Source organism: Lingula anatina, chromosome 2 (genome assembly GCF_051362555.1).
Source record: "Lingula anatina isolate TDL-2025a chromosome 2, LinAna3.0, whole genome shotgun sequence".
NCBI classification, from domain to species: domain Eukaryota; kingdom Metazoa; phylum Brachiopoda; class Lingulata; order Lingulida; family Lingulidae; genus Lingula; species Lingula anatina.
In genome coordinates, this window is record NC_141768.1 from 5,197,308 (window position 1) to 5,221,582 (window position 24,275).

Here is a 24,275-nt window from a genome sequence, read left to right on the forward strand (position 1 = left end):
TGTACTTTAATAACTTTATTTATTTATTTTTTATTTATTCAAATATTGATTTTGATTTTTTTAATTACATTTTACATAAAAATATGAACATATTTCCGTCTCAGCCCGACGCTAATATTTAGAGAAACTTGTCATCGTCATCCTGATACGATATGTGAAATTTATAACCTTTAACCCAGTTTCATCACCGTAAAATATATCTGCACCGAGTTATGACGACAAGGAAACCGCGACGAACTAAAACATCGATTAAATATTGTGCGGAAAAGACAGCTTGCAACAAAGAAGACAGTAAGGCGACTTACAAATGCGAGGACTGCAACTCCGTCCAATGTAGTGAATGTGAAAAATATATACACAAAACACCTCGCAAGGAGTTCCACACTAGACAGATACTAGAAGCACCTAAATCCGAACTACTTTGTGAGATAGATCGGTGTTCTGAGAATAATTTTGCTGACATCAGGTGCAAAGATTGCTCAAAGTCATACTGTTATGACTGTTTTGAGGGAACTCATAAAACGCCAAGCAAGAGAAAACACCAAAAGTTGGCTTTCCGTGACTATTTAGATGCAAAAAACAATCCTCCACCTACGACACCAGAAAGTGACCAGTGTGCAGTTAGTGGTTTTTCTGATAACAGTGACAGTCTTAACTATGAAAGTTTGAATGCTTCTTTAAACCATACCGAGGAGCCATTGGATTCTGGAGACTTTTTCTCAGTTCAGCCACAAATAGCTCCTGGCAGTGCTGTAGAATGTGATATGACAAAGCCTGCTAACCAGATTGGCAGTACCCCAGTTTTAGAACCATTTTGTGATGACGAGGACTCCTTAAAATTCATGGTGCCCCAGGACAATTATTTTGGTGAAAAATTAATGGATAAAAACAATTTCAAACTGACTGATAAAAACCATGAGCCCCCACGTTTAGAAAAGGTTAGGCCAGATAACAATAGTCTGTCTGATGAAATATCTGATGCTTTAGGTAGTATTCCAGCAATGAGTGACTGTCAACTAGACCTACAAGATGGACTTCAAGAGGTGCCCCTTACAGGGCCTGCTTCAGGGCAGTATGCAGGATACCAGGGATTTAAATTAGTGGATGAACATGAGGAATTACTGGTTAGTATATGAAATAGTCCTCAAAACTAATACATTTATCTTATTTGCTAATTTTTATTTGCAAAAATCCAAATATTTTGATATAGATAGATGGATAGATCTAGATCTATAGATAGATGTGCTTGATAAAGAAGGAATATTTATGTCAGCAAAATTTGCTTGCAATAGAAAACAAAATCTTTTATTAATGTTTCTCTTATTTAATGCCCAAGCTGTAAATTATATAATTTTTTGTTTATTTTCTCCCAATGTAGGTACATGATGTAGCTGACTTTGAGAAGAAGTTACATGATCCAACTGGCCCAGAAGAGATTGGCAAAGTAAAAGTGGTGTCAATATTTGGAAATACAGGAGATGGAAAATCACACACCCTCAATGAAACTTTCTTTGGCGGAGCACCAGTCTTTAAAACATCAAATGATGTAGAGTCTTGCACTGTGGGAGTATGGGCTGCCTATGATCCAGGCACTGAAGGAATTATAGTGGACACTGAAGGACTACTGGGTGTCACATCAAACCAGCACCAAAGGACGAGGTTAATGTTGAAGATTTTAGCTGTGTCAGATGTAGTCATCTATAGGACAAGGGCAGAGAGACTTCATAGTGACATGTATGGTTTTATAGGAGATGCCTTTAAAGCCTACTGGAAGCACTTTTTGCCAGAACTTGAACGGTGTGCTCAACAGAACAAGACACCAGTGGAAAATATGGGACCCACAATGATCATCTTTCATGAGACGCAAAAGACCAAGACCTTAGATGAAGGTTTGTTTATGATAGCTTTTGTGTTTTATATTGTTTAGTTGATAATCATTATTGATAGTACTTCAGTGGTGCACTTGTTTCCTGTAACAGTAAATTTTATTGTTTGAATTATATCCTTTCTTGTGGTTGAAATGCACCCTTTCAGTTATGTTGTTTTGTGAATACACTGTGATAACCTGCACTTTTATATCTAAATATTTGCAATTATTTTAAAAATGATATGTTGAATGTTTACTACTTGATCACATGCTAAGAACTTATCATGATATGATGATGTAATTAACATCCCTCCTTAGTTTGACCATATTATCTAAAGAACAAGGGCAGAACCAGGCTCTTAGTAAATGACACCAAATTTTTTAGTTAGGCAGTGATTTTCTAATTGTGAACATTGTTTTAGTGATGAGCTCCAGTCCAGAGGATCTTCTACAAGAAAAGTTTACAGAGCTGGGGTATGAGAGAAAAATTCCTTTGAAATATGTAGGGACTAAGACAAAACAGGGACAAAACACAGACTTCAAGCCCTTGTTTGGAGTGGTCAAGAAATGCCTGGAGGACACCACAGTCAGGACTCCAAGGTTGCCAGGAGTCATCTTGTCTTCACTGAAGGTACAGTTATTTACTGTTAAGATAGAAGTATAGAAGATGAAATTAACTTGAAATTAACCTGACTTTATTTTGAGATGACAGCATGCCATTGAAATTGTAGATAAGAGTGTGAAATATTTTGGTATTTTCTTCAACAGCAATGTGTGTTCGAAATGGAAACAGATTTTCAGGGATGTATTACATGCTTAGTCTCCTTCCATTCTTTTCATAATTTCAGGCCTTAAATGAGAAATTCAGTGGTGATTTAGATAAGGTAGTTCCAAGCACATTTCCAGATCAATATTTTACATGTGGGGTGATGTGTGTTTCTTGCAAGTAAGTAGTTTGAGATTTTTATTGAATGGTAGAAAACATTTTGGATTTTTATTTACCCATTTTTACCAATCCACTGATGCTAACAAGAAAAAACTTTCATTTACAGAGAACAAACTGATTTGTTAAATTTATGATAAATCAATTGATCAAAAATGAACAGTTGTTATCCCTTTAATCATTTGATTTATTAACAATCACCTAACATCAGCCTCAATTTACTCGCTAATGAATAAAAGGGCTTTGACTAAAAAAATGATATTGATTTTGAAAGTTTTCTACTGATTTAAGCAAGTATATGTAGCCATTTAGACTGTTACAACAAATACAAAGTGTTGGATTAATATTAATTAAGAATAAGATTAATAGAAGTAATTCTTATATGTATTTAGACTATAGAAATTCCATAAATTGATCACAATTCCAGTTCTCGCTGTGAATTGAGTATGAACCATACTAATGTGGCCCACTGTAGTAAGGCACACTGCATATATCAACACCAGTATGAGAACAAGGTGTATTTGTGTAAGGTAAGGCTCATTGCAATATTGGGAGGGTTATAATATAATCATAAATATCTAGATTTGAATTTGTTCCTTTTAGATTTAGATTTTAAATCCAATTAAACACGAGTTTTTTTGAGAATGTGAGAAATGTGTTTAATATGTATAACATGTTATGTTCTACTCTACTTTGAATGAATAAGAATTGGAATAATAAGTGAAAAATGTCACAAACTGAAAGTTGGCAAAAATTTTCCCATTACCAGAATATAGAAATTACAGACATTATAACTAAAGGCTTCAAACAACCAGTAGCAAAGGATTATTTTTATTTCCATTTAATGATTTTTTAAAACTTCATTTAAGAAATGCTGGAGAGAAGGAAAGGCAGACTGTGTTGTTGTTCCCAAAATGTCGGAGCAGAATGACAGTGCATGGTTTAGCTTTGCCAAGTATGCCTGGGCAGGGTAAGATGTCTTATGTTACACGGTTGTTTTCCTAAATATTTGAATATTACAAAGTTCTATTGAAGAATGGAAGAAAAAAAGAGAACACTCCAATAATTAGTGGAGATCCAGATATTTTAATTTGAATGATTATGTCAACAATTTTGGGCATGAATAAGTATTTGTAAAGGCACTGTTTTATCATGATGAATAACAAGAAAAAAAACTTTGATGTAGTAATTACAGGGGTTTGTTACATTTCAGTTATGTACTTGAATGTCCCCGCCATGGTGTAATCTTCAGGAGTAGACAGCACTGGTATGGTAACAAAGACCCAGAGGCAGAAGCTGTGCAGACAGAAGTGCGCCATGTATGGGGAGATGAGGTAATTTGTAATGGTGTGTGTGGTGATTGGGGGGGTTCAAATATATTTTTGGAATTAAAAACAGTATTAAAAACATTTTAAATGTTTTCAGTACATTTTTTAAGTGGTGGATCGTTAGAGTTAAAGCATTGTATATTTTGGTAAACATCTGCAAAATGCATCCACATCCACTGGGAAATTTTACTTCATGGAAGAATCTGAAAAAATGTAGTACAACTTAAAAAAAGAGGAGAAGAAATGATTCTTTATGACAGAAATGCAATGTCCATTTTAGGGCAGCACAGTACTGATGGGCACCCACAATGCAGCCAGGCGGATCTTGGAGGGAGTCCATTATGTCACTGATACCATTAGCACCATTAGTGCCAAACCCACCAAGATGATGGCTGACTGGGTCAATGATAAACTGGCTCCTGCCTACTGGACACCTAATGCTGAGATAATAGTAAGTATTGTTTGTAAATTACCCAAGACTTGTGGATTCAAGGCCAACAGTGGTCTGGTCTGACCTATCTCAATGAGGTTGAACTCCTAAGGATTTTTATCTCTTTTACACACAAATCACTTAAAATGATATGATATTAATTGTTACAAGAGAAAGTAAGTTTAATAGATGATAAGTGGATGATGTGGTCATGAAGATCAATAATGCTTGAAATAATGCTGATTCAATTCAAACCAAAGCTTTCAAAGATGAAACAATTTTCTTTCAAGTAAGTTAATTTACAGACATTTTTTTGAAATTTTATCAAAACACATCTGTTTTTTACTTCTTAAGGACTGTCATAACTGTGGGAAGAACTTGGAGACGGAGGAAAGCAAGCACCACTGCCGTGCCTGTGGCAAGGGGTTCTGTGATGAGTGTACCAGTAACAAGCGTCCTGTACCTGAGAAAGGCTGGGGAGAGGTGCCAGTCCGGGTCTGTATAGCTTGTCTAGAGAAGAAACCAGGCAAGGATGGTGAGTAAATCATGGGGATTATGACAGTGAACACATATTTTAACTTTAAACTTTTTGAAGAAACAACATGTAGGAAGAAGAGTAGTTTGTTTTAGTTTACAGAGAAGGAAGCTCCCCTTCTTAAGCTTGTGTTGAATTTAAGTATTTAGTGATTCAAATATGAACACTGTAAGTTGCCATTTTAATACCTAGTAATTTTCCATACAGATGACTCGGGCAGTGATACAAGTGACACCCAGGTGACAGCCAGGAAAGTAATGGAAGGGGTCACCAGTACTTTTGGAGCTGTGGTAAACGTGATGGATTATCCAATAGGTGGGAATTTAAATAGTTTCATTTTCATCAGAATTTTGATTATGTTGACATGGCTACCAGGATTATCTCTTAGATGATACACTATTGGAAGTAGTTTTATTGAATCAAGTTTTTTCAAGTGAAGTGAGAAATTAAGTAAGAGTGAGAGTTGCTTGACATAGCTTATGACCAAATGTTATAAACCTAGTATCATAATGATCTGTCACATCATTTGGTTTTACAAGAACCCAAATCTTATAGTAAAAGATAATGCAATTTTTTTCAAACAGTTTGATTTGGCATTTCCCCATTGCAGGAGTATTGAAGGATTCTGCTCGTCCAGCTTACTGGCTTCCAGACCATGAAATAAAGAACTGTATCCAGTGCAAGAAAGCCTTCTCCTTGAAACTGAAGCTTCATCATTGTAGATGCTGTGGGCATGGAGTCTGTGATGATTGCTCTCCTAATAGGAAACCAGTGCCGTCAAGAGGCTGGGATTACCCAGTTCGAGTGTGCAAAAAATGTGAAAAGAAGCTCAAGTCCTAATAGGTTTTCTATGTGCTTGTGTCTTTATGATGAAAGAAAGGAAGTTTCTTATTGTTGGTTCATTAGTTGCTTGATTTCTTATTCATTGGGTTTTCTTGATATAAAGTGGCTATTTAAAGTGCTATCTTTTAACGCAGACTACAGAGTTTCTGGAATTTAGATTATGATAGTGTGATTTAAATAAAATATCATCTGCATGACAGATTTGATGAAATGAAAGGAATCAAATGATTAGGCATTTATTACAGGAACATGTATTTTATTTACTTAATTATTATTATTATTATTATGTATAAAGGCAAGACTCTGAGAAGTATTTTCAAGTCCTTTTATTTAGTCCTTAAGTAAAACAAGTTCTTTAGGTATATCCCTTTATTGCCAGAGTGCATATTGTCCTTATTTCAAGGTTTGATGACTGTTGACCCATTTTGACATGACTATGCACATCCTAGATACTCAGTTGATTGTCCCATGCTTATTTTTTCCTCACTATGTACTTCTTTGTGTGGAAATCAACATCATGCTTGTGCTACTGCATGAAGTATTGTAATGTTGTAGGTACACCAAAGTGTTGGGACTTTAAATTCCCACACATAAAAGCAGTCACCATTAAATAAATTTTTTAAACCTGTACTAATGGGCAAAATATTTAAATAGGTTTACATGCATGTTTACCGTGGTCTTTGTTACCTGTGTTGACCATAGGACCATATTTGTTAAATGATATATGGTGGGCCTTATGCTTGCTCAATTTACAGAAGTCTGGTATGTAGGTCCATTTTAGATGTACAGCCAGTATTTGCTACTTCTTGTTTTCTGCCGAGTAGCCAAGCAGGCCTTTAGGCTGTTGAATTAGTCTTCTTAATCTTAACAAACTGAGGTCAATACAACCAGCTGTTGGTTGCAAGGTCCTGACCTCTCTCTTGTTTTGATCACCTTGTGCTATATAAAGTGGAGGACCCTTTGAAATAGCTGTAGTACTAAGTTCTTAGTACTACCTTGTCCTTGCTCCTGTTGGGTCAATTTGAAAACTATTTTGATTGAAAAATATTTGCGGGTATTTAGTATGTTTAGCAACAAATTAATATATATGCTAAAAGTAAATTTAACAGTAGGCATTGATTTGAAATGGCCATTTCAATATATTTAATTTATTGTTAAAATTCATAATTTTGACACGTTTGTGGTCAAATTAAGAAATCTTATAACAAGTGTCTTAAAGATTCTGTTAAAAGTTAGATTGTAAGATGCATACATCAAATTCAGCAGGTGCTAGAAGTTTTTACTGATAAGATGACACTTCCATTTGTAAAAAGAAAAATCTGTAGCTCTAAATCTGTACACTCTAAGTTGAAAATTAATTTCCTGAGATATTTATAACATTTAGTACCACTTCTTGTTAGGTGTGTAGTAGAAAATTGTACATATCTGTTGTTGCCAAGTTGCTTTAATGAATTTTTCTGACTTTGGCAGATGGAAATAGATTTTAATAGATGGATTCAAATGCCTACAAATTGCCTGTGAACAGCTATAACCTTTCCTCAAAATATCTGTGGATCAGAGATGTAAGTTAAAGTGTAATCTGCAATATTCATCCAATGGTTGTTAACATATTTAAAGTACAAAAACAGCTACAGATGAACATTGAGGGGCTCTGTGTTGATTTGATCATTTTAATGAGGTTAAGTGGTGGTTTGAATAATTTATTTCCACACGTGGCTATATGGGTGTGCACAATAAATTGTAAGCATTGAACTTCCTGTTACATAGTATATGTTGAGGAATCATTAGTAGAGTCACCATAAGAAGAAAAAACTCAAATTATTTAAACACAACAGGACGTTTATTCCTTACCCTATGTGATGCTACAAAGAGAGTTACAGTATGAAATGATCTTTGTGCTGAACATTTACTTGCTTCTTGCACAGCCTAATAATAGCTAGCTGCTACTAGAAGATTGATAGATCAAAGTGGGCTGCCAAAATGCTTTGTCTTAATGTGTCTGTAATCCAACAAATTACAACTATCAGACAAAGGATCAATTCCTAGCTTTTGTCAATAAAAAACTGATCAAAACACTGCATGGTTTGTCTTTAAATTTGTTCACAATTTAAAGATCTAACAGACCTACTACTGAAGGTATTGTCACATATGCAGCAATGTTATCTGCGCTGAAATTGTAGTGTAATAGTAGTATCATTTTGACAATAAAGTATGAGGGGCTGTAAATGTTTTTTAATTAGACTTATAGGATAAATGTTATCAGAAAAAATAGTACCAATAAAACTGTGAAAAATAACCTCTTGTACTTTAAACTAGATCCATGCTGTGCAATATTCATTGGCGTGGCATTCAGGAAATGTTACTGTCAATATTACCGTTACATTGGTTCAGCATGTTCTGCACAATTCAGTCAACTAATCCACTGGTCCAGTCAAAAAAAGTCAATATCCAAGGATCAAGCTTTTCAAATACAGCAAACTAAGCAAAAAGCTTTAAAATGTATAGCCACTTACTCAGCCAATGTGTGTAAAAAAACATCCAGTCAACAATATATATTATTTAGAAATAAAGACCCTTCATATATTCCCTTGGAAGTAGGGACTTTCATATTACAAGAAATCAACAGTTTCTATCATAAATTCATAAATGCAAGCTCAGCAAATGAAAAGAAAAAAAATTGAAACTGAAATGATCAGCTTTTTCTTATGCTTAATTTAGACATTGGTATTCGAATAGATGAGAAAAAAAGGTGGCTGGTTACACAACCTTGCTATAATACTGAAAGGTAAATGGTCCAAACCACTTTAAGACAAGTCAGTGTTCTTGCAAATATAAACATTTATCAAATACACAGTCTTTTTTAAATCTTAAAATAATAGCAGTCAGCATTAGCTTATCAAATGCAAAAGCATCAATATTAATCAAAAAGTGAAACCAATGTTTATCAGCCCCCCTTTGGTATCACTCCTTGTTGTTTTGTTTGAATTTTTATCAAATAATAAATTTTTAAGCACAGCAGCAACTTCATAAAATGTCCTAATAATAATGGTATCAAAAAGAAAAAAAAAAGATAACGATAATGACAAATAAAAAATAAATAAAACAACATCCACTGTAGTCTTAGAGGTTTGCATTCAGCTGTGACATTTCATTAACACAAATAAATAACTTTATGTAGCTCAACCTTATAGTCCATTACACCACTGAACTCTGATTGCTGCATTTGAATAAAAATCAGTAGCTCCATGGTAAATCTTTCCATTGTATCAATGAAATATTCTAATACAGTATCTTTACACTTCAACTAAGAATTGTGTTTCTATGAAAGCTACAATTATCAAAGTTAATATATACATGAATAATGCTATAATTCAAAGGCCATTCTGCTTTGACACAGATAGCTAAATCCCCCATATCTACACATTCAGTTCATCAGAGATGTATTTATATAAAATGGTTGAAGAGCAAGTAGCAATTGTCAAATAATTAATTGCCTTAAACATTTGTGATGTCTGACATTCCAATAATGTTATGACATCACACTGTACTTTAAGATGCAAACAGTCACTCTACTGTGTAGGCATTATTTTTCCTTCTTGTGCTGTAGCATATTTGCTGACACAGCAAAATGACAACAATCTAAGAGCAAAGTGAAATGTGCAAACAGCATCCAACACACATCCCTAGAGTTCATTCAATTTTACAAACCAGCAACATCATTCAACAGAAAGATCAGAAAATACGCATGTGACACATAAAAAACACTCTGTCAATAGACAAAGCTTGCCAGCCAAATGTTTTATCCTCTTGTGAACATTATGGGTTTGAAAATAATTAAAATCCTGATACCAATCCATATTATCTTCTGAAATTGTTTCAATTCCACCCTAAACATTGACTACATCCAAAAAACCACATTATACTGGAGAGTGAAATAAATCAAGAAATCATTCTACATTATCTTGAATATTGTTCAAGCAAAGAAAAATCAACATTATCTTGGAATATCATTGAAGTCCTGTTTATAATGTACACTTTTCCAAAAAATTACTTTGAATGTTATAACAATCCACAATATCCTTGAAGAGATCTAATCCTGAAACCAAGCTACACTGTCATGAAAGTGATACGAAGCTAATAACAATCCAAGTCATCTTTGATAATATCTAAATCCTGACATCAATCCACATTATCCTGGAAAATGAGGCGCATAAAGCCAGGGTCACCTGAGAGAGGCATAGCACAGAAAGGACATGCTGCACGAAAGCCATGACAACCATGTGGAATAGGAATACTGGACCAGTACCTGGGAAGGAAGAAAAGAAGCATTGTAACTATGTGGAGAGGCTATAGGGGTAAAAAAAGGAATTTTCAAGACATATTTACAAAAAGCAAATAAATAAATAAAGAGATAAATAAATTAATAAAAAATCCCAACAACAATTTGTCCCAGCAAGTTAAGCCCCATGTATTCAAAATAATGTACAACAAGTGTCAAATTCTAAAAAAAAGAAATTAATACACTTTTCTTTTTATCTTCTAATTGCTGTGACGTACTTAACACTCTCTTCAGACGCCATGTGCCCACAGGGGCTGAAGCAGTGTGTAGGAGGAGCAGACTCCACATACAGGCTAGTCTCACTGCCTGGAAGCAGGCGCACAAATGGACCAACCTGGAAAAAAGGGTTTCAAAAATCCATTCAGTATTCTTTTTACTGTAATGGTATCACAAAATAAATAAATAAATAAATAAATAAATAAATAAATAAATAAATTTAAAAAAATAAAAATTTTAAAAAATTCAGAATATACTGTAAACAACATGACATTAGAGTTTCCTTCAATTGAAGTGCCCTCTTCAGAAATATCTAAACAAAGAACAAGTTATCTATCACGAAACATACAAAAACAATCATTCCAAAAATCAGTTACAAATTGTCAATAACTTTATACTTGATATAGTAACAGTTCTGAACACAAAAATAAGTACACATTCATTCCCACTGTACCTTCAAACACATAGGACACTGACGATTGTCATCTTCCTTCTGTCCCCATTCATGCATTCCGTGCACATGCCCACAGTAGAGATAGACATGAGGCTGTTTCTCTGTGGCCATCAGTGTGCCCTTACTCTGCCTATGGGGCAAGACTAGAGTGTTCAGACCAACAGGACACTGGGGCCGACCTGCATTGATCTTTTTTATTTCTTCTTCAAGTTCTTTTGGGCTCTGTAATGAGAAATAAATGACTTTAAATGGATCATGGGTTTTAACTGATGACTTTAAGTTTCTTATCGTTTTCATCAGCTTTTTTTTAAACTGGTAACATGTATTTGATTTACTTTTCATTCCAGAACACAGCATGAGTGAAATAGCACAGCTTAAGACAAAAGACCTCAATTTTTTCTTTTTTCATGAGAAATCATCACTATGACTAACCAGAAACACTATGACTAACCAGGCCAGATGCAATTATATTATTGATTCTGCCTACAAAATTGGGGATTTTGTACTATTACTTCTCTGAAAGAAAGGGAAACCCTTTAACATATTCACACTGCTCTAAGGGTTCATTCCCAATGAAACTGTTGTTCTACATAGATTGATCCAACTCCTCTGGGACTCTTGCTGAATGAAATCAGATTAACACTGAATTAACAGCCCTCTTCCTAGCATTGAGTTGAATACAGCAAAGCTAGTGATTATACGTGTACATTAGAAACAAGAGGAGGCTTGTTAAAATACTAATCAGATTGTATTCAGCAGGAGTCCCCACTGAGTGGAATCAATCTATGTTAGAGCTAGTTTCATTGAAAATGAGCCCTTAGTATAACTCACAGGTGAGGCTAGTAAGCCCAGTGCAGACCTCCACAGCAGAGTGGCACCACACAGATCTATCAGGGTTCCATCCCTAAGAACATTGTCTTCTTCTTCAATCTGAAAATACAATTCATATGAAAATACAATACAATTCAGATTTGAACTCTTTTAAGAAACCTTCATTTGACATGTAAGGAAATATATGCTTGCATCTACAACACTGCTTTGTAATCCAACTCAATTTTTGTACAAAGATTGTCATTTTCTTTGCCTTTCTCAAACTTGCATTAAATAAGTCACAAATGCAAATTTGGAAAATGACAGATAGTTCATCTAGTACCTAACACTAATCTTCCATTGGTTTAATTGAATCGTTTAGCCCTCAGACCTACCACACAACTCTTCCCAGGTGTAGACCTGGACTCCCTGAGTGCATAGATGCCACCCCCTACAGACACCTCTCTCCACACCCCTGGCTTGGCATCCACTGTGAACCCACCCACTGGGTGCATGATGAGGATCCCATTGGTGGTCAGCCCGTCTATCTCTCCATCTGTGTGCCATTTGGTAGCTTTTTCCTGGAAAGTAAAGGGGTGGGGAGGGGGATTAGAAATGAAAATGAACTTGTACCTTGTTGTGATAAAGGCTAACTGATTTTCCTCATGGGCAAATAAATCTGTTGATTTAGCTAACAAACTTCAAAATGCTGAAGTGTGATGGTGTTTATTAACCTTGAAAATATTTCTGACTTAAAGTCTGTGTTTGTGATTAATTTCACAACAAATATATTTTGTCTTAACATATTAACGACTTTTTTTCAAATTCTCTCTTGACTGACAGTATCTGATATGTTTATATGACTGCCCACTTCTACTTCAATACTTACCCCAAGGAATATATTTCTATGAGAATCAAACCCAGCAGCAAATATTCTTGCAGTATAAGGAGGGTTCCTCTCCACAAGAATCCTACACGCAAACCTTGATATGGTGCTTTGAGACACAGTGTAATTATCAACCCTCTGATCTCCAGGTACAGTATCCATGACAACAAAGTCAATGGGGCCTTCAGAAGACCTGCCAATCTGCAAAATGACATTTCAGCTATTATCATATTTCAAAACACCAATCTGTATGACATCATGTTTATCTAGGAAATATGGGTCTCACTATTACACTTGCATGGTGGTCATCTTTAGGTCAAGCATAGGGGGCTATAGTAAAAGAGTCATAGTCAACTCAGACACCCAAACTGCCATATGTAGGACATAAAGACAACTAAGATCACCTTTAAACAATGAACTACATTTCGCATTAACTGAGAAGTTATCTTAAACTGTATCTTAACAATTGTTTGATGTTAATTGGTTATTTGTTAATTTGTTGGAATCTTAAAGAATTTCTTGGAAGGTGTTCTGGTACAATTTTCAAATATTCCTTGTCTTGAGGAAAGTCAGGAAGTAATATATACTTACTAACTGTGGTACATATAACATGTACTTGAAATAAGATTAACTAAATTTCCCAAGTGAAATACGAAAAAAAAGTAAGCTTCTAGAGCTTTCACTAATTTCCCCTAGAGAACAAACTTAAGGAAATTAACTATTTTGTAATAAGTATACTTTTCACAAAAAGAAAAATGAAATTTGAAGCACTTTCCTCAATAAGATGGTACATTATGCATTATCAACAATATCACTTCTAACACATTTGGAACAATTTGCTTTTCAAACAACATATATTCTTAAATGTGGTGATGAAGATAATGCATTTGAACTGACCCACTGGGTATTATTATTGGAACTTTCTCCCCAATTACCTGTTAGTTCTGAAACAGGGCCCTGGAGATGGCAGCTAATCACAGCAAAGGTATGAATTTATTGACACAGTGGACCTATGGTCTTTTAATTTTTTCAACAGACTAGAAGTTATCTACTTTGGCCATAAGAAATATAAAGGACAAAACAACCTATTACTTATTACCCAGTTTCACATCATTCTGGTTTAAATTCTTTGGCTAAATTTTTGTATTAAAAAAATTTATGCAAAAAGAAACACACACAAACACACAATACATATGAATGCATGCATGCATGCACACACACACACACACACACACACACACACACACACACACACACACACACACACACACACACACACACACACACACACATCATATGCAAGCATCTTACCTGAAACATGTCAGTATCTTCATTGTGTACATACTCTATTACTATGGCCTGATTTCTGGACAGGGTGAAAGACACAGAATGCTGCTTGGAATCTTGAACAACCTGGAAAAGAAAATAACATTCAATGTCTATAATTGAACACATGTGTAAAGCTTGTGAGGCCATTTTTGAATCCTTATATGCCTTCAATTAAATAGAACATTTCATTTCAAAATACCACCATGTGCTAATTTCTTAACAAATGTGAAAAATAAGAAACTTTTATACAGATAAAAATAATCTTTTTGTAATGAATAAATACTTTAGTCAGCAAAATGTAAATTTTTTTTTAATTCGCTACACCTGTAAAACAGTTAAAAACAATATATATCCCCATATGGCTTCTTTGGCTGATAAAAAACCCATTATAAAAAATCACTGAGGCCTGATAATAAAACTATCAGTTTTATTATTTTCTTCTCAGATAATTCAAACATCTTTTCGAGATTCTTTATGCCCCATAAAACTTGCACAAATCAATTTTTCTGCAGTGAGAATGCTACATAGGTTAACATTCCAAGTGCTATCTTAAATTCTCAGTTTCCCTGGTAAAAATACCAGTCAAACATCATAAAATCCCCACATCCCCACGCAAATGGGACATTTTCCCAGAAACACCTGTATTAATGGAGCTCAACAAACTATTTATAACCCTTCAAAATATGATACAGGAAGATTAATTTTTTTTTTTTTTTTTTTTTGCTCTGTTTGAAAATTACACTATTTCTTGAGGCGAATGGGAGCGATCCAGAAAAATCTGTGGTCAGGCTGTCCAAAACGATTAATGTTTGGACATAAATAATATACCTAATGAAATGGTGTAATCATTAAAGGTGGACAGAGTATAGCATGTATTTGTAAGCAACAGCATGAATCTGGTTGAGTGCACATCACATTTGTTGCTTGGAGACATGACTAATGGGTATAGTATATCTCCCATGAAAAAATTAGCAATGAAACATGTAACATTAACACAGATATTTCTTTGTGTAATTCAGTACATCGCTGCCTGAAGCAGTCAATAAAATAACTGCTTGTTTCTGTTCATTGATTGCAAGGATGGAACAGAAAGTATTTGCAAACCAAATTCTCTCACATAAAGCCATGAAATCAAAGCAGTAGCAGTGCGTATAAAAATCCATCTTGTTTTAGTTATGGAAAAAACATTTCTACCAATGTTACAAAAGATACTTATTCTCTTCTAACTTTTTGGACATAGCTTTAATTTATTTAACTCACAGACTTAAAACATTTACATGTATCTTTTATGACAAAGCTCAACATACACCACAAATCATATTACTGTGCATTCCTTATCACATTTATTTCACTGGATGGATATCACCAGAAGTGCAAGTCTCCCATATAAAATGCTGACACTGCATAGATTCATCATCTGGAGGGAAATCACCTGGATCTTCATGCCTAGTGTAATGAGAGGTTGGGATGATAGATGGCTATTGTTTATGTTTTGACTGCCTGACCCTGGAGGGAACATACCCAATGGGGTCATTCACACACACACTCACTGTCAAACACATGGGAAGCTACTGAAGCTGGATTTTCTCTGACAACAACTATTCAGACTGAAAAGGGGCCTTACTGCATGTGGTATGAGCGGACCTTAGTAGAGAAAAACAAATAGGTTCTCTCTGTAATACAATGATGGGTTCTATCTGTAAGGAGATGATGGGTTCTATCTGTAATGAGATGATGGGCTCTATTTGTAATAAATTGATGGGTTTTCTCTGTAATGTGTAATAAATTGATGGGTTTCATGACGGGTTCTCTATGCAATAAAGTGATGGGTTCTCCTTGAAATGAAATGAAAGGTGAATCCTATCTCTGAAATGAAATGATGGGTTTTCTCTGAAATGAGATAATGGGTTCTCTGTAATAGGCTCACTGTAATCTACTCATCTGATGACAGCAGTTGGTCTATTTCCAGTTTTAGTCATGGTATCTGAACATGGCTTTATTTAGTTCTCTACTAGAACCCTATTCTGCTTCTGTCCTGACAAGTGAAATAAATTTCAAATCTAGAGAATCAAATATTCTTATATCATGGATACAGTGTACAATGCTACAACTGTGCATACTGGGCAGCACATCACCAGTACAGGAATATTTGGTAGAAAAGCACCTTCATGTCTTTAAGGGTGCATTCCCACAGATTTAGATCGATCCAGAGATTTAGATTTAGATCGACCTAACTCCCTGGGGGTTCACGCTAAATTGCAGTCAGCCAAGCGCACCATAGTTAATTACCCCCTTACAGCTTTTGGTAGGCGGGACAGACGCTTAAGCCGGCTAAGCTGACAGTAATCTAGTGAGACTCCCCACAGGGATAGATCAATCTAAAATCTATGGGAATGGGGTCTAAGTCAGTATATTCACTTTAAAAAGCATGCATCAAAAATAAATAAATGAATGAATAATGCATGGTACATAATTTGCAAATTTTATGTTTTGGATCATTGATCTGGGGACAATATTCCAAAATATGGTGTTCCCTTATGTATCTGAGAAATTGTTTCTGTTCCACATCAGCACACTGTGCAGGACCTATAACCCAAATAATAGGCAACTATAGACCCTTGCAAAAGACCATACAATGGCTGACAAACAGGTAAACTAATTTGCTTAAAGCTAATAGCATGAAGACTTCTAGCCAATCAATCACCACTGATATCAGCAAACAGCATGCCTTAAACCTGCTCAGTTATGTATCAAGAACTAAACACAACACTAATTAATGTTAATTGCCCCCAAAATCTCATCCAAGCATCACATTTACATTCCTTCTACAGGATAATCCTCCTCTATGTGGTTAATTAGCATAATTTCCTAACAGTATATAAGTTGTTACTGGTCACTATCTTCTAATGGCTTATTGATACTCCTTTAATTTATTCCTATTAGTAGTTTTCATCATTAATAAAGTGCACTAGTGCGTATCTAATGAAAGAGCAGATGACATTATGAAATTTATATTCCTTTTAAATATTTACATACAAATAAATAAAGAAATGAATACCCAGTGATTTTGTTTTTGGGTGGGTGAGAAAGAACTAGAAACTACTGCTTCACTGTAAATATATTCATTAACTGGGTACCCATCCCAGACTTTTTCTTTCTCCCCCTCCCCTCCCCCCCCCCCCCCCCCCCCCATTAAACTGTGACTTTTATAAATATAGCAAACTGATGGATTATCCAAGCAAATGAGTGTTAAAGGTACTCATTCATCTAGAAAGATGTCACATGTAAATCCCAAAACATGTAATAATATCCAAAGCCTAGTTATGCTGCAGCAAGCTAACCCCCTGAATACAAAACACATCACATACCCTTAGGGGTAATCCCTGAAATAATGATCCAAAATTTAAAAAGTCACACACTGCAGACACAAACAGTGACATATATAACTGGGTAAACACAATGTCAAACTATGAAGAAAATGGATTTTAATGATTATAATTTAGACTAATAATTCTGTCGACATACTTCCTAATTGAAATTAGGTCAATTTGATTGAATAAGAGCGCATTCTCAACGAATTAAGCCAGGCTTTACAAAGCCGGTGACCTAAAAATGGCAGACGTACATGAAAGAAAAACCGCCTAATCTTTTAATAGTCTCTCCGCCTCTCACACGCCTCCCCACACGTCGTCCCTGCGGGGTACAGTAATTAAATCTCGGCTCCGAACATTAATATTTCCGTGAATATCTCTGGTGATATTATCTCCGTAGATAGTCGATTCATTGCTGCTCTACGGGCCAAATTATTCCTTTTTCGTCTCTGTTTTCAAAGATAATAGAACAGAAGAGCTTTTTTCCTTCGATCGCCTTCAGCCGCCATGCTTTCTTCACCACGAGTTTAACTGATGAGCATGCGCACTTAATATTTCTCAGGTAGCTTCCGCATGGCGAACGGAGCCGAGATTTAATTACTGTACCCCGCAGGGACGACGTGTGGGGAGGCGGAGAGACTATTAAAAGATTAGGCGGTTTTTCTTTCATGTACGTCCGCCATTTTTAGGTCACCGGCTTTGTAAAGCCTGGCTTAATTCGTTGAGAATGCGCTCTAAGCATAAGAGCAGAGCTAAGCATATGAGACTCCTCTACCAAGTTATCCTGACTCCAGTAGTACAAAATGTATAGCATGACCAGGTCATCTTGATAAATACTATAATCACAGATTTTTATTATGCCTAGATATAACAGTCTCCATCACAATGCACTGAAAACCATGCATGTCTAAACAGTATAATTTACATAGAATATCTAATTTCCTTGTTGTAGGGGAGCCAGTGTCCATAGATTCATGAAGTACAGTTATTTCTTTATGCTTCCAACAAAGACAAAGACTGATTTCAAAGCTGGACAAAAACAAAAATTGTGGACTAATATATATCACATGCAAACTATTGTCCAGCAGATATGAGGAGGAACTCTTTCTATTTTTGCCATAAGGATGTCATAGCATGTGTAATGATAATGACAATTATCTTTGACACAGTCAGCAGTCAAGGCACAATCCGTGAGTATTATGAAACATTCTCTTACAATATGCTGCCTCTTAAGCTTTTCCTTCATTTTAAATTAAATCTTATCTGCCTTTAAAATATTTTTGAAAACACCTATTCTAACAGCAAGGTGACCATTGATATGCATGGGGCCTCAAAGTATGGTCAGTATTATATCAATGGGATACTTCACATATGACTAGACAATACAGTCTTTATAACAGTGGAAATTATCTGAAATGGTCAAATAATAAGGATGTCTGTACTGCATGATGCCATACGAGACTAAAAAAACTTGAGAGAAATTGATGCACAGTGGGGCTCCCCTTTGAACAACAAGGGTGAAACTTATGCTTCAGGAATATCCTCTTTGAAAGAAATACAAAAGTACCATGCAAAATATGGTGAATATGAATTCTGTTGTGCAAAGGCCTGTTATTCTGCAGAAGTTAAAACATTCAACAATCAGAAAATATATGGATAACTTCTATAAGCTCTCATTTATTGTGACATCACTCTTGCAAGACTGTCATTATTTCTGACCCACTCTCCTCCAAATTCCATGACTTCACCTTTAGATGTGAGACTTTGGTCCAACTCTGATACTTCAATTGTTACTTATACAACATATTCTTGATAAAAATATTCAACACTATTCATATTTCAGCTGCTTTATTTGACTGTTCTGCTGATCCAGATGGGTGTGTTGCTGGTGCTCAATGTGTGAATGTCCCATGGGCTATATTTATAGATAACATTTCTCGTCGATGTTTCTGCGCGCCAGGGACATATCCCTCATCCATGGGTACTTGTGCACCAAGTAAGTATGGTGGTCAAATTATCTGTGAAATATCAAAGTACATGTGTCTTGCCTTCACTATGGGTCAGCTGTATTCCTCTTTTTCGAATTATGCAAAAATATACCATATAATAGCTTTTGAATGCTGATATGTCTAAGTAATTCCACGAGTATGAATAGTAACTTTTTCAGAGATCACTGCTTTTAGGCACCATTTTAAAATAATTTTGTCATCTTGCTACTTAAATGTTGATGCACACTACAAAAGGGAAACACTAAAATATTAGTACCCTCCCTTCGATTTCTCTATATCTATAAAAAATAAGTTCATCTGATGCAACACATCTACTGTGCTCTTCTACATCTGTTATTAATCTTTTATTAAATATTTTTGACAAAGTTGGAGGAGCTCCGTGTCTAGACAACACAGACTGCCTAGTTAGATCAGTGGACTGCACAGGAGTGATCAACCTTCTCCTAAGCCAGGGCAATGTTGACAGGGGCATTGTTTCACTAATCGCAAAGGTAAGCTACCTAGAACTCATGCATCCTCTCAAATTCATGTGCTACACCAATAGAAAATGTGGGACCTTTCATAATAAACATTTTTTTTGGTTAAATTTAATTGAAGAAGTCACAACATGATAATAGACTAGTATTTAATTTGACCACACTTTTAGGCTTAATTCACATGCAATGTCTATTTTCTAAATTCTATTTTCTATTCGCGCTATCTTATGATCACGGTCTGTGCCCTGAATATCCCTTATAGTAACTGGCTCGCGCTGCCAGTAATTACGCCGCGGGATATTCAGGGCACAGATAGTGATCATAAGACGTACCGCAAATAGAAAATAGAATTTAGAAAATAGACATTGCATGTGAATGAAGCCTTACCCTTTTCTTAGTTTCATATAAAATTAATGCTTTCATAACTTGGGGTTAAAATCATAATAAATCAATCAATATGAAGATTCAATAGCAATATAACACTTAACAAAGACATTCAACCCTATGCTTTGACTCTTCCTTATTTAAGAGAAATCTTCAAAAATATAATGCTGTCTTAAATGTGCTGTAAATGTAAGTTAGTCCTATGTACTTGTTACATAGAAACCAATGCTTATGGTCATCTAGGTCCAGTCAGACTGAAGAGAGAACAAATAGTCACAATAATTTATTATCTATTCTACCAATAAATTTATAGAATGGCAAATGGTATCAGATTTATAAATGCTTAGGATTTTAGTGCCATCTTTTGCAGGTTTCTGCTTTACTGTGCCCCCAGGTCACTAAACCCCAGTTCATAGAAATGAACCAGAGTCAATTTCTTTCCAATTATCTCTTATACCAGTGTAGCAATAGGCTCTGTGTCACGCCACCAGCAGCAGGTAATATTTGTTTTATTAGGGGAAGAATGGTTTAAACCCTCAGATCCTGAACATGACAGGATGTGTGGACCCCCCCCCCCCCCCCCCGCCCCCCACCCACCCACCCACACAACTAAAGATCTGATTAAGTTTGGTCTAAATGGTTTGAAGGTTTACCTCGTAAAAGCAGTTTCCTCATATCATGTTATACATTGCAATGTTTTCTTTTTTTCAAATAATTATTATACATATACTGTATACATAAATACCTTACCAAATTGTTCTTAAATCATAGGTGCGACAACCCTGTAAATATATTAACTATGTTTGACTTATGATTTTTTTCTTTTATTTCAGATGCCAAATTTATAGCCTCCATCCTATTTTTCCTATTTGACAATCAGATTGTCTTAAGCATATAGTCATACAACAGCCTTGATATCTGAGACTTCTTTCTTCAAATCCTGTGTTCTTTCTTCTAAGACGGTATAGTGGCCTTAAAGTATAGTGCATTGTGACATAGGGTGCACTCAGAATAAAACTATCATACTAAGTAGATCAATCCACCTCTTTGGGGACTCTCGCTGAACGCACTCAGATTAACTGAAAAACATGCCTCCTTGAGCAGCTAGGGGGTGATTAACTTTCATGTGTGCTCTGATTCTGAATGTTTTTTCACTTGGTTTTGAGTGCGACCAAATACACAAGTTTGACTGATCTATCCAGTATGATAGTTTCATTGTAAATGCAAATATAAACTCAGATGAGTTAAACTCACTGTCAGAAAAGGTGTTTGTGCAAAGTGGAGGACATGCGCAAAACTCATTCAAGAGAATTTGTGTGGTATACATTTTAAAATATAGCTAATTTTCTCAGACAATTTGACAATTTTTGTCACCCTCCGTCTTTTTTTCCAATTTGTTATAACTTTATTCCATCTATAAGTAATAGTTGGGTTTAGGCTGTAAGTAAATGTCCTAGTGGGCTGACAGTGCATTGGACTAAATCAAGATCAACCTGAGTAACAGTGACAGAGAACTGAACTTACAGTTATATCTTAAAGACGAGAATTGTTATTGTCAAAATTTAAGTTATATAAATTGATTAGCATTACACAACTAGAAAAGCACTCAGAGAGTGCCAATTCCGTCAAGGCAGCTCAAGTCTCTTTATTATCTATTAAGTAGTTAAACAATTAAGTAGCTTATTTCCCATTATTATTTATTATTAGACAAATTATTAATTAACAAATTAATTAATAGTTAATTAATATAAATTTCGAAATTGTTACTGATATTTATATATGCAGCCCCTAAAAACCCTGGTTGAAAAATCTTGTGCATTGTGATATCAACAACACAGAAGATACAAATACTAAAAACAAGAACAGCAAACTTTAAGTAGAAAAAACAGCTCTCACACTTTATTTATTTATTTATCATTTTTTTGGTTCTGTATTAATTTAGAGTATTTTTCATTTGTATAAGTGACCAACAGAAACTGATGATTAACATTTTGTTTAACAGCATTTTGAATGTGCTCATTAGTATAAATGTCATTTGACACCTTCATGCTGGTGTAAATGAACCATCAAAAATCTGAAATAAAAGCTTTAAGCTTCATGTAAATAAATGAATCCAACAGACAATTATTTCTGTTTTTTTTAATCTATAAACTAACAGTCAATTAAATGTCGAAATATTGCACCCTTAAGTTGGCCTTACTCCAGCCAATCCCCCCTTAATTCATTCCCCCTGCCAACCAACAATTCAAAAAAGTATTAACTTTTCTTAAATGGGTTGTGACACTGACATATGCCTTCATATAACTCATGTGACTGCAGTCCTATTAAAACAACCCCCCACCCACCAAAAAAGGACTCACACCTCAATTAAGTACATATTATTAAAGTATTTATCACAGTCCATTGCAGTGCTATATGCTTTGTGCAGAGGTACTTAGCCTCCGTATAATGTCTCAATGTTGTCATCAGAAAGCTTCCCAGGAGACTATTCATTTAACATTACATCCTGATGCATTTACATGTAAAGGGAAGCCATTCAGGTTTGACAAACCAAAGATAAAATCCACTCATTATTAGTCACTTGTACTTCCTGTGTTATTAGAGCAGACCACTTCCTGGCCAAGATTCATGCTTGACCACTACCAGACATCACTTAAGACCCGTTCCAATACCTAGATCAATCTAGCAGGATCGATCCATCTCCAAGGGGATTCTCGCTAAATTGCATTCAGATTAAGCAGTTTAGATGTCTGGCACGTTTACTGAAGCTGCTAAATGATAGTTGATTACCCCCTAACAGCTTCAGTAAGCGTGTCAGACATAAGAGCTGCTTAAGCTGAATGCAATTTAGTGAGAAACCTCCTCGGAGATGAGTCGATCCTGTTAGATTGATCTAGGTATGGAAATGGGGTCTTACTTCCACTGGCTCAACTCTCATGAAATATGTTTTCTGCACAGGGAGGAGATTTCAGACCTTCCTATATATTGTAACCTTATCAACTGAGTTCTTTCCTTTTGTCCGGTCATTGCAGCTACTCTACCAGTATAGTCAGGACAAAAAAGTCAGGACTAAGAACAAGCATATAGCTCTCTGTCTAGATATCTTCATACATTCCAATCTTAATTATCTTCTGAACAGGAAAAAATCACTTTAATTCATATCAGTTTTAAAAGTGAGGGGATACCAGTCAACCAGTCATGATCAGAATAGAGATTGTACTACAGTACTGACCAAATAATGCCATGGATTTTTGTTTTCAGCCAGGTGTGCTGATGCCTTTCTGACTGCAAGGACATTAATAAAAAATAATCTGTTGTGTGTGGACATATCTATCAGTACATCCTTGAGGAAAATTGTCCCATTTCATACATTAAAATTAGGAAGTATTCTATACATTAACCGAAACTTATTAGATAATATAACATCTAAGCCAAGAGATATTTTAAATGAAAATATTAGACAAAATGATTTCAATAAAATCATATCTCATCTCTACTTGGGTAGTTTTGTTGATAGTTGGTAAGAAGGTGAGATACCATGAGAGGACACCTGGATACAGACTTGGTCATATAACAAAGAACTTAATTTTAAGGCGATCTCCATTTTTCCAGGAAATTGTACCCAATCCCACAGGGTTATTTCCAAGATCAAAAATATGTCCAGCATACCACACTCCCAGAGCCCGCCTTAATCTCTTCTAGATTTACAGGTGAAAAGGGGTTCACATAGGTACACTCCACTTCAAAGGGATTGTATCTCAACACATAATCTAATCTCGGAACAGGTTCTCTAGTTTTTTTCTCTCCCAAGTGAAGCATAGAAATGGATTCTATATAATTATGGACACCTAAGAACAATGAAATGATGCCATTCCCAGAAGTACTAGATAGAGAGTTCACTATGATAATTACCCCAGAGAGAAGTGACATTTCTTTGTCCGACTAATAATATCAGCAAGTGAGGGCAAGGATAGTTCAATGGGGCATCAGATAATGATGAATATAAAAGTGTGCACTTTAGCCAATAAGACTTAAATGTGTTACGCATGAAAGCA

The 24,275-nt window shown here is 35.2% G+C and overlaps 3 protein-coding genes across 5 annotated transcripts in view; 2 read left to right on the forward strand and 1 right to left on the reverse strand.

Annotated features, from left to right (window-relative positions):
• The first annotated feature begins 88 nt into the window (after nt 1–88).
• On the forward strand, nt 89–8,024 carry LOC106159835 (zinc finger FYVE domain-containing protein 1). The gene is made up of 11 exons (XM_013536257.3): nt 89–1,124; nt 1,379–1,889; nt 2,290–2,498; nt 2,716–2,813; nt 3,238–3,340; nt 3,680–3,780; nt 4,024–4,144; nt 4,419–4,589; nt 4,923–5,103; nt 5,311–5,418; nt 5,714–8,024. The coding sequence occupies exons 1-11, from the start codon at nt 213–215 to the stop codon at nt 5,941–5,943; spliced, it is 2,745 nt and encodes a 914-aa protein (XP_013391711.2). The 5' UTR covers nt 89–212; the 3' UTR covers nt 5,944–8,024.
• LOC106159836 (E3 ubiquitin-protein ligase pellino homolog 2) overlaps nt 7,765–24,275 on the reverse strand; it is a 25,144-nt gene continuing 8,633 nt past the window's right edge. The window contains exons 1-8 of one of the 2 annotated variants that reach the window (XM_087005597.1): nt 15,288–15,440; nt 13,963–14,064; nt 12,655–12,852; nt 12,161–12,346; nt 11,787–11,885; nt 10,956–11,177; nt 10,504–10,619; nt 7,765–10,252 (exon numbers count right to left, since the gene is read on the reverse strand). In XM_087005597.1, coding sequence (XP_086861723.1) covers nt 10,126–10,252; nt 10,504–10,619; nt 10,956–11,177; nt 11,787–11,885; nt 12,161–12,346; nt 12,655–12,852; nt 13,963–14,064; nt 15,288–15,311 — 1,074 coding nt within the window. In that variant the 5' untranslated portion in view covers nt 15,312–15,440 and the 3' untranslated portion in view covers nt 7,765–10,125. Of the gene's footprint in view, nt 10,253–10,503; nt 10,620–10,955; nt 11,178–11,786; nt 11,886–12,160; nt 12,347–12,654; nt 12,853–13,962; nt 14,065–15,287; nt 15,441–24,275 lie in introns of those variants that run through there. The other variant, XM_013536258.3, reaches the window with a different exon arrangement.
• LOC106159838 (uncharacterized) lies at nt 18,253–22,344 on the forward strand. Of its 2 annotated transcripts, XM_013536259.2 has the most exons (5): nt 18,263–18,541; nt 19,195–19,347; nt 19,727–19,851; nt 20,591–20,717; nt 21,054–22,344. In XM_013536259.2, the coding sequence occupies exons 1-5, from the start codon at nt 18,442–18,444 to the stop codon at nt 21,116–21,118; spliced, it is 570 nt and encodes a 189-aa protein (XP_013391713.1). In that variant the 5' UTR covers nt 18,263–18,441; the 3' UTR covers nt 21,119–22,344. The 2 variants fall into 2 exon arrangements, with proteins under 2 accessions (XP_013391715.1, XP_013391713.1); XM_013536261.2 differs by lacking the exon at nt 20,591–20,717 and having other exon boundaries at nt 18,253–18,541.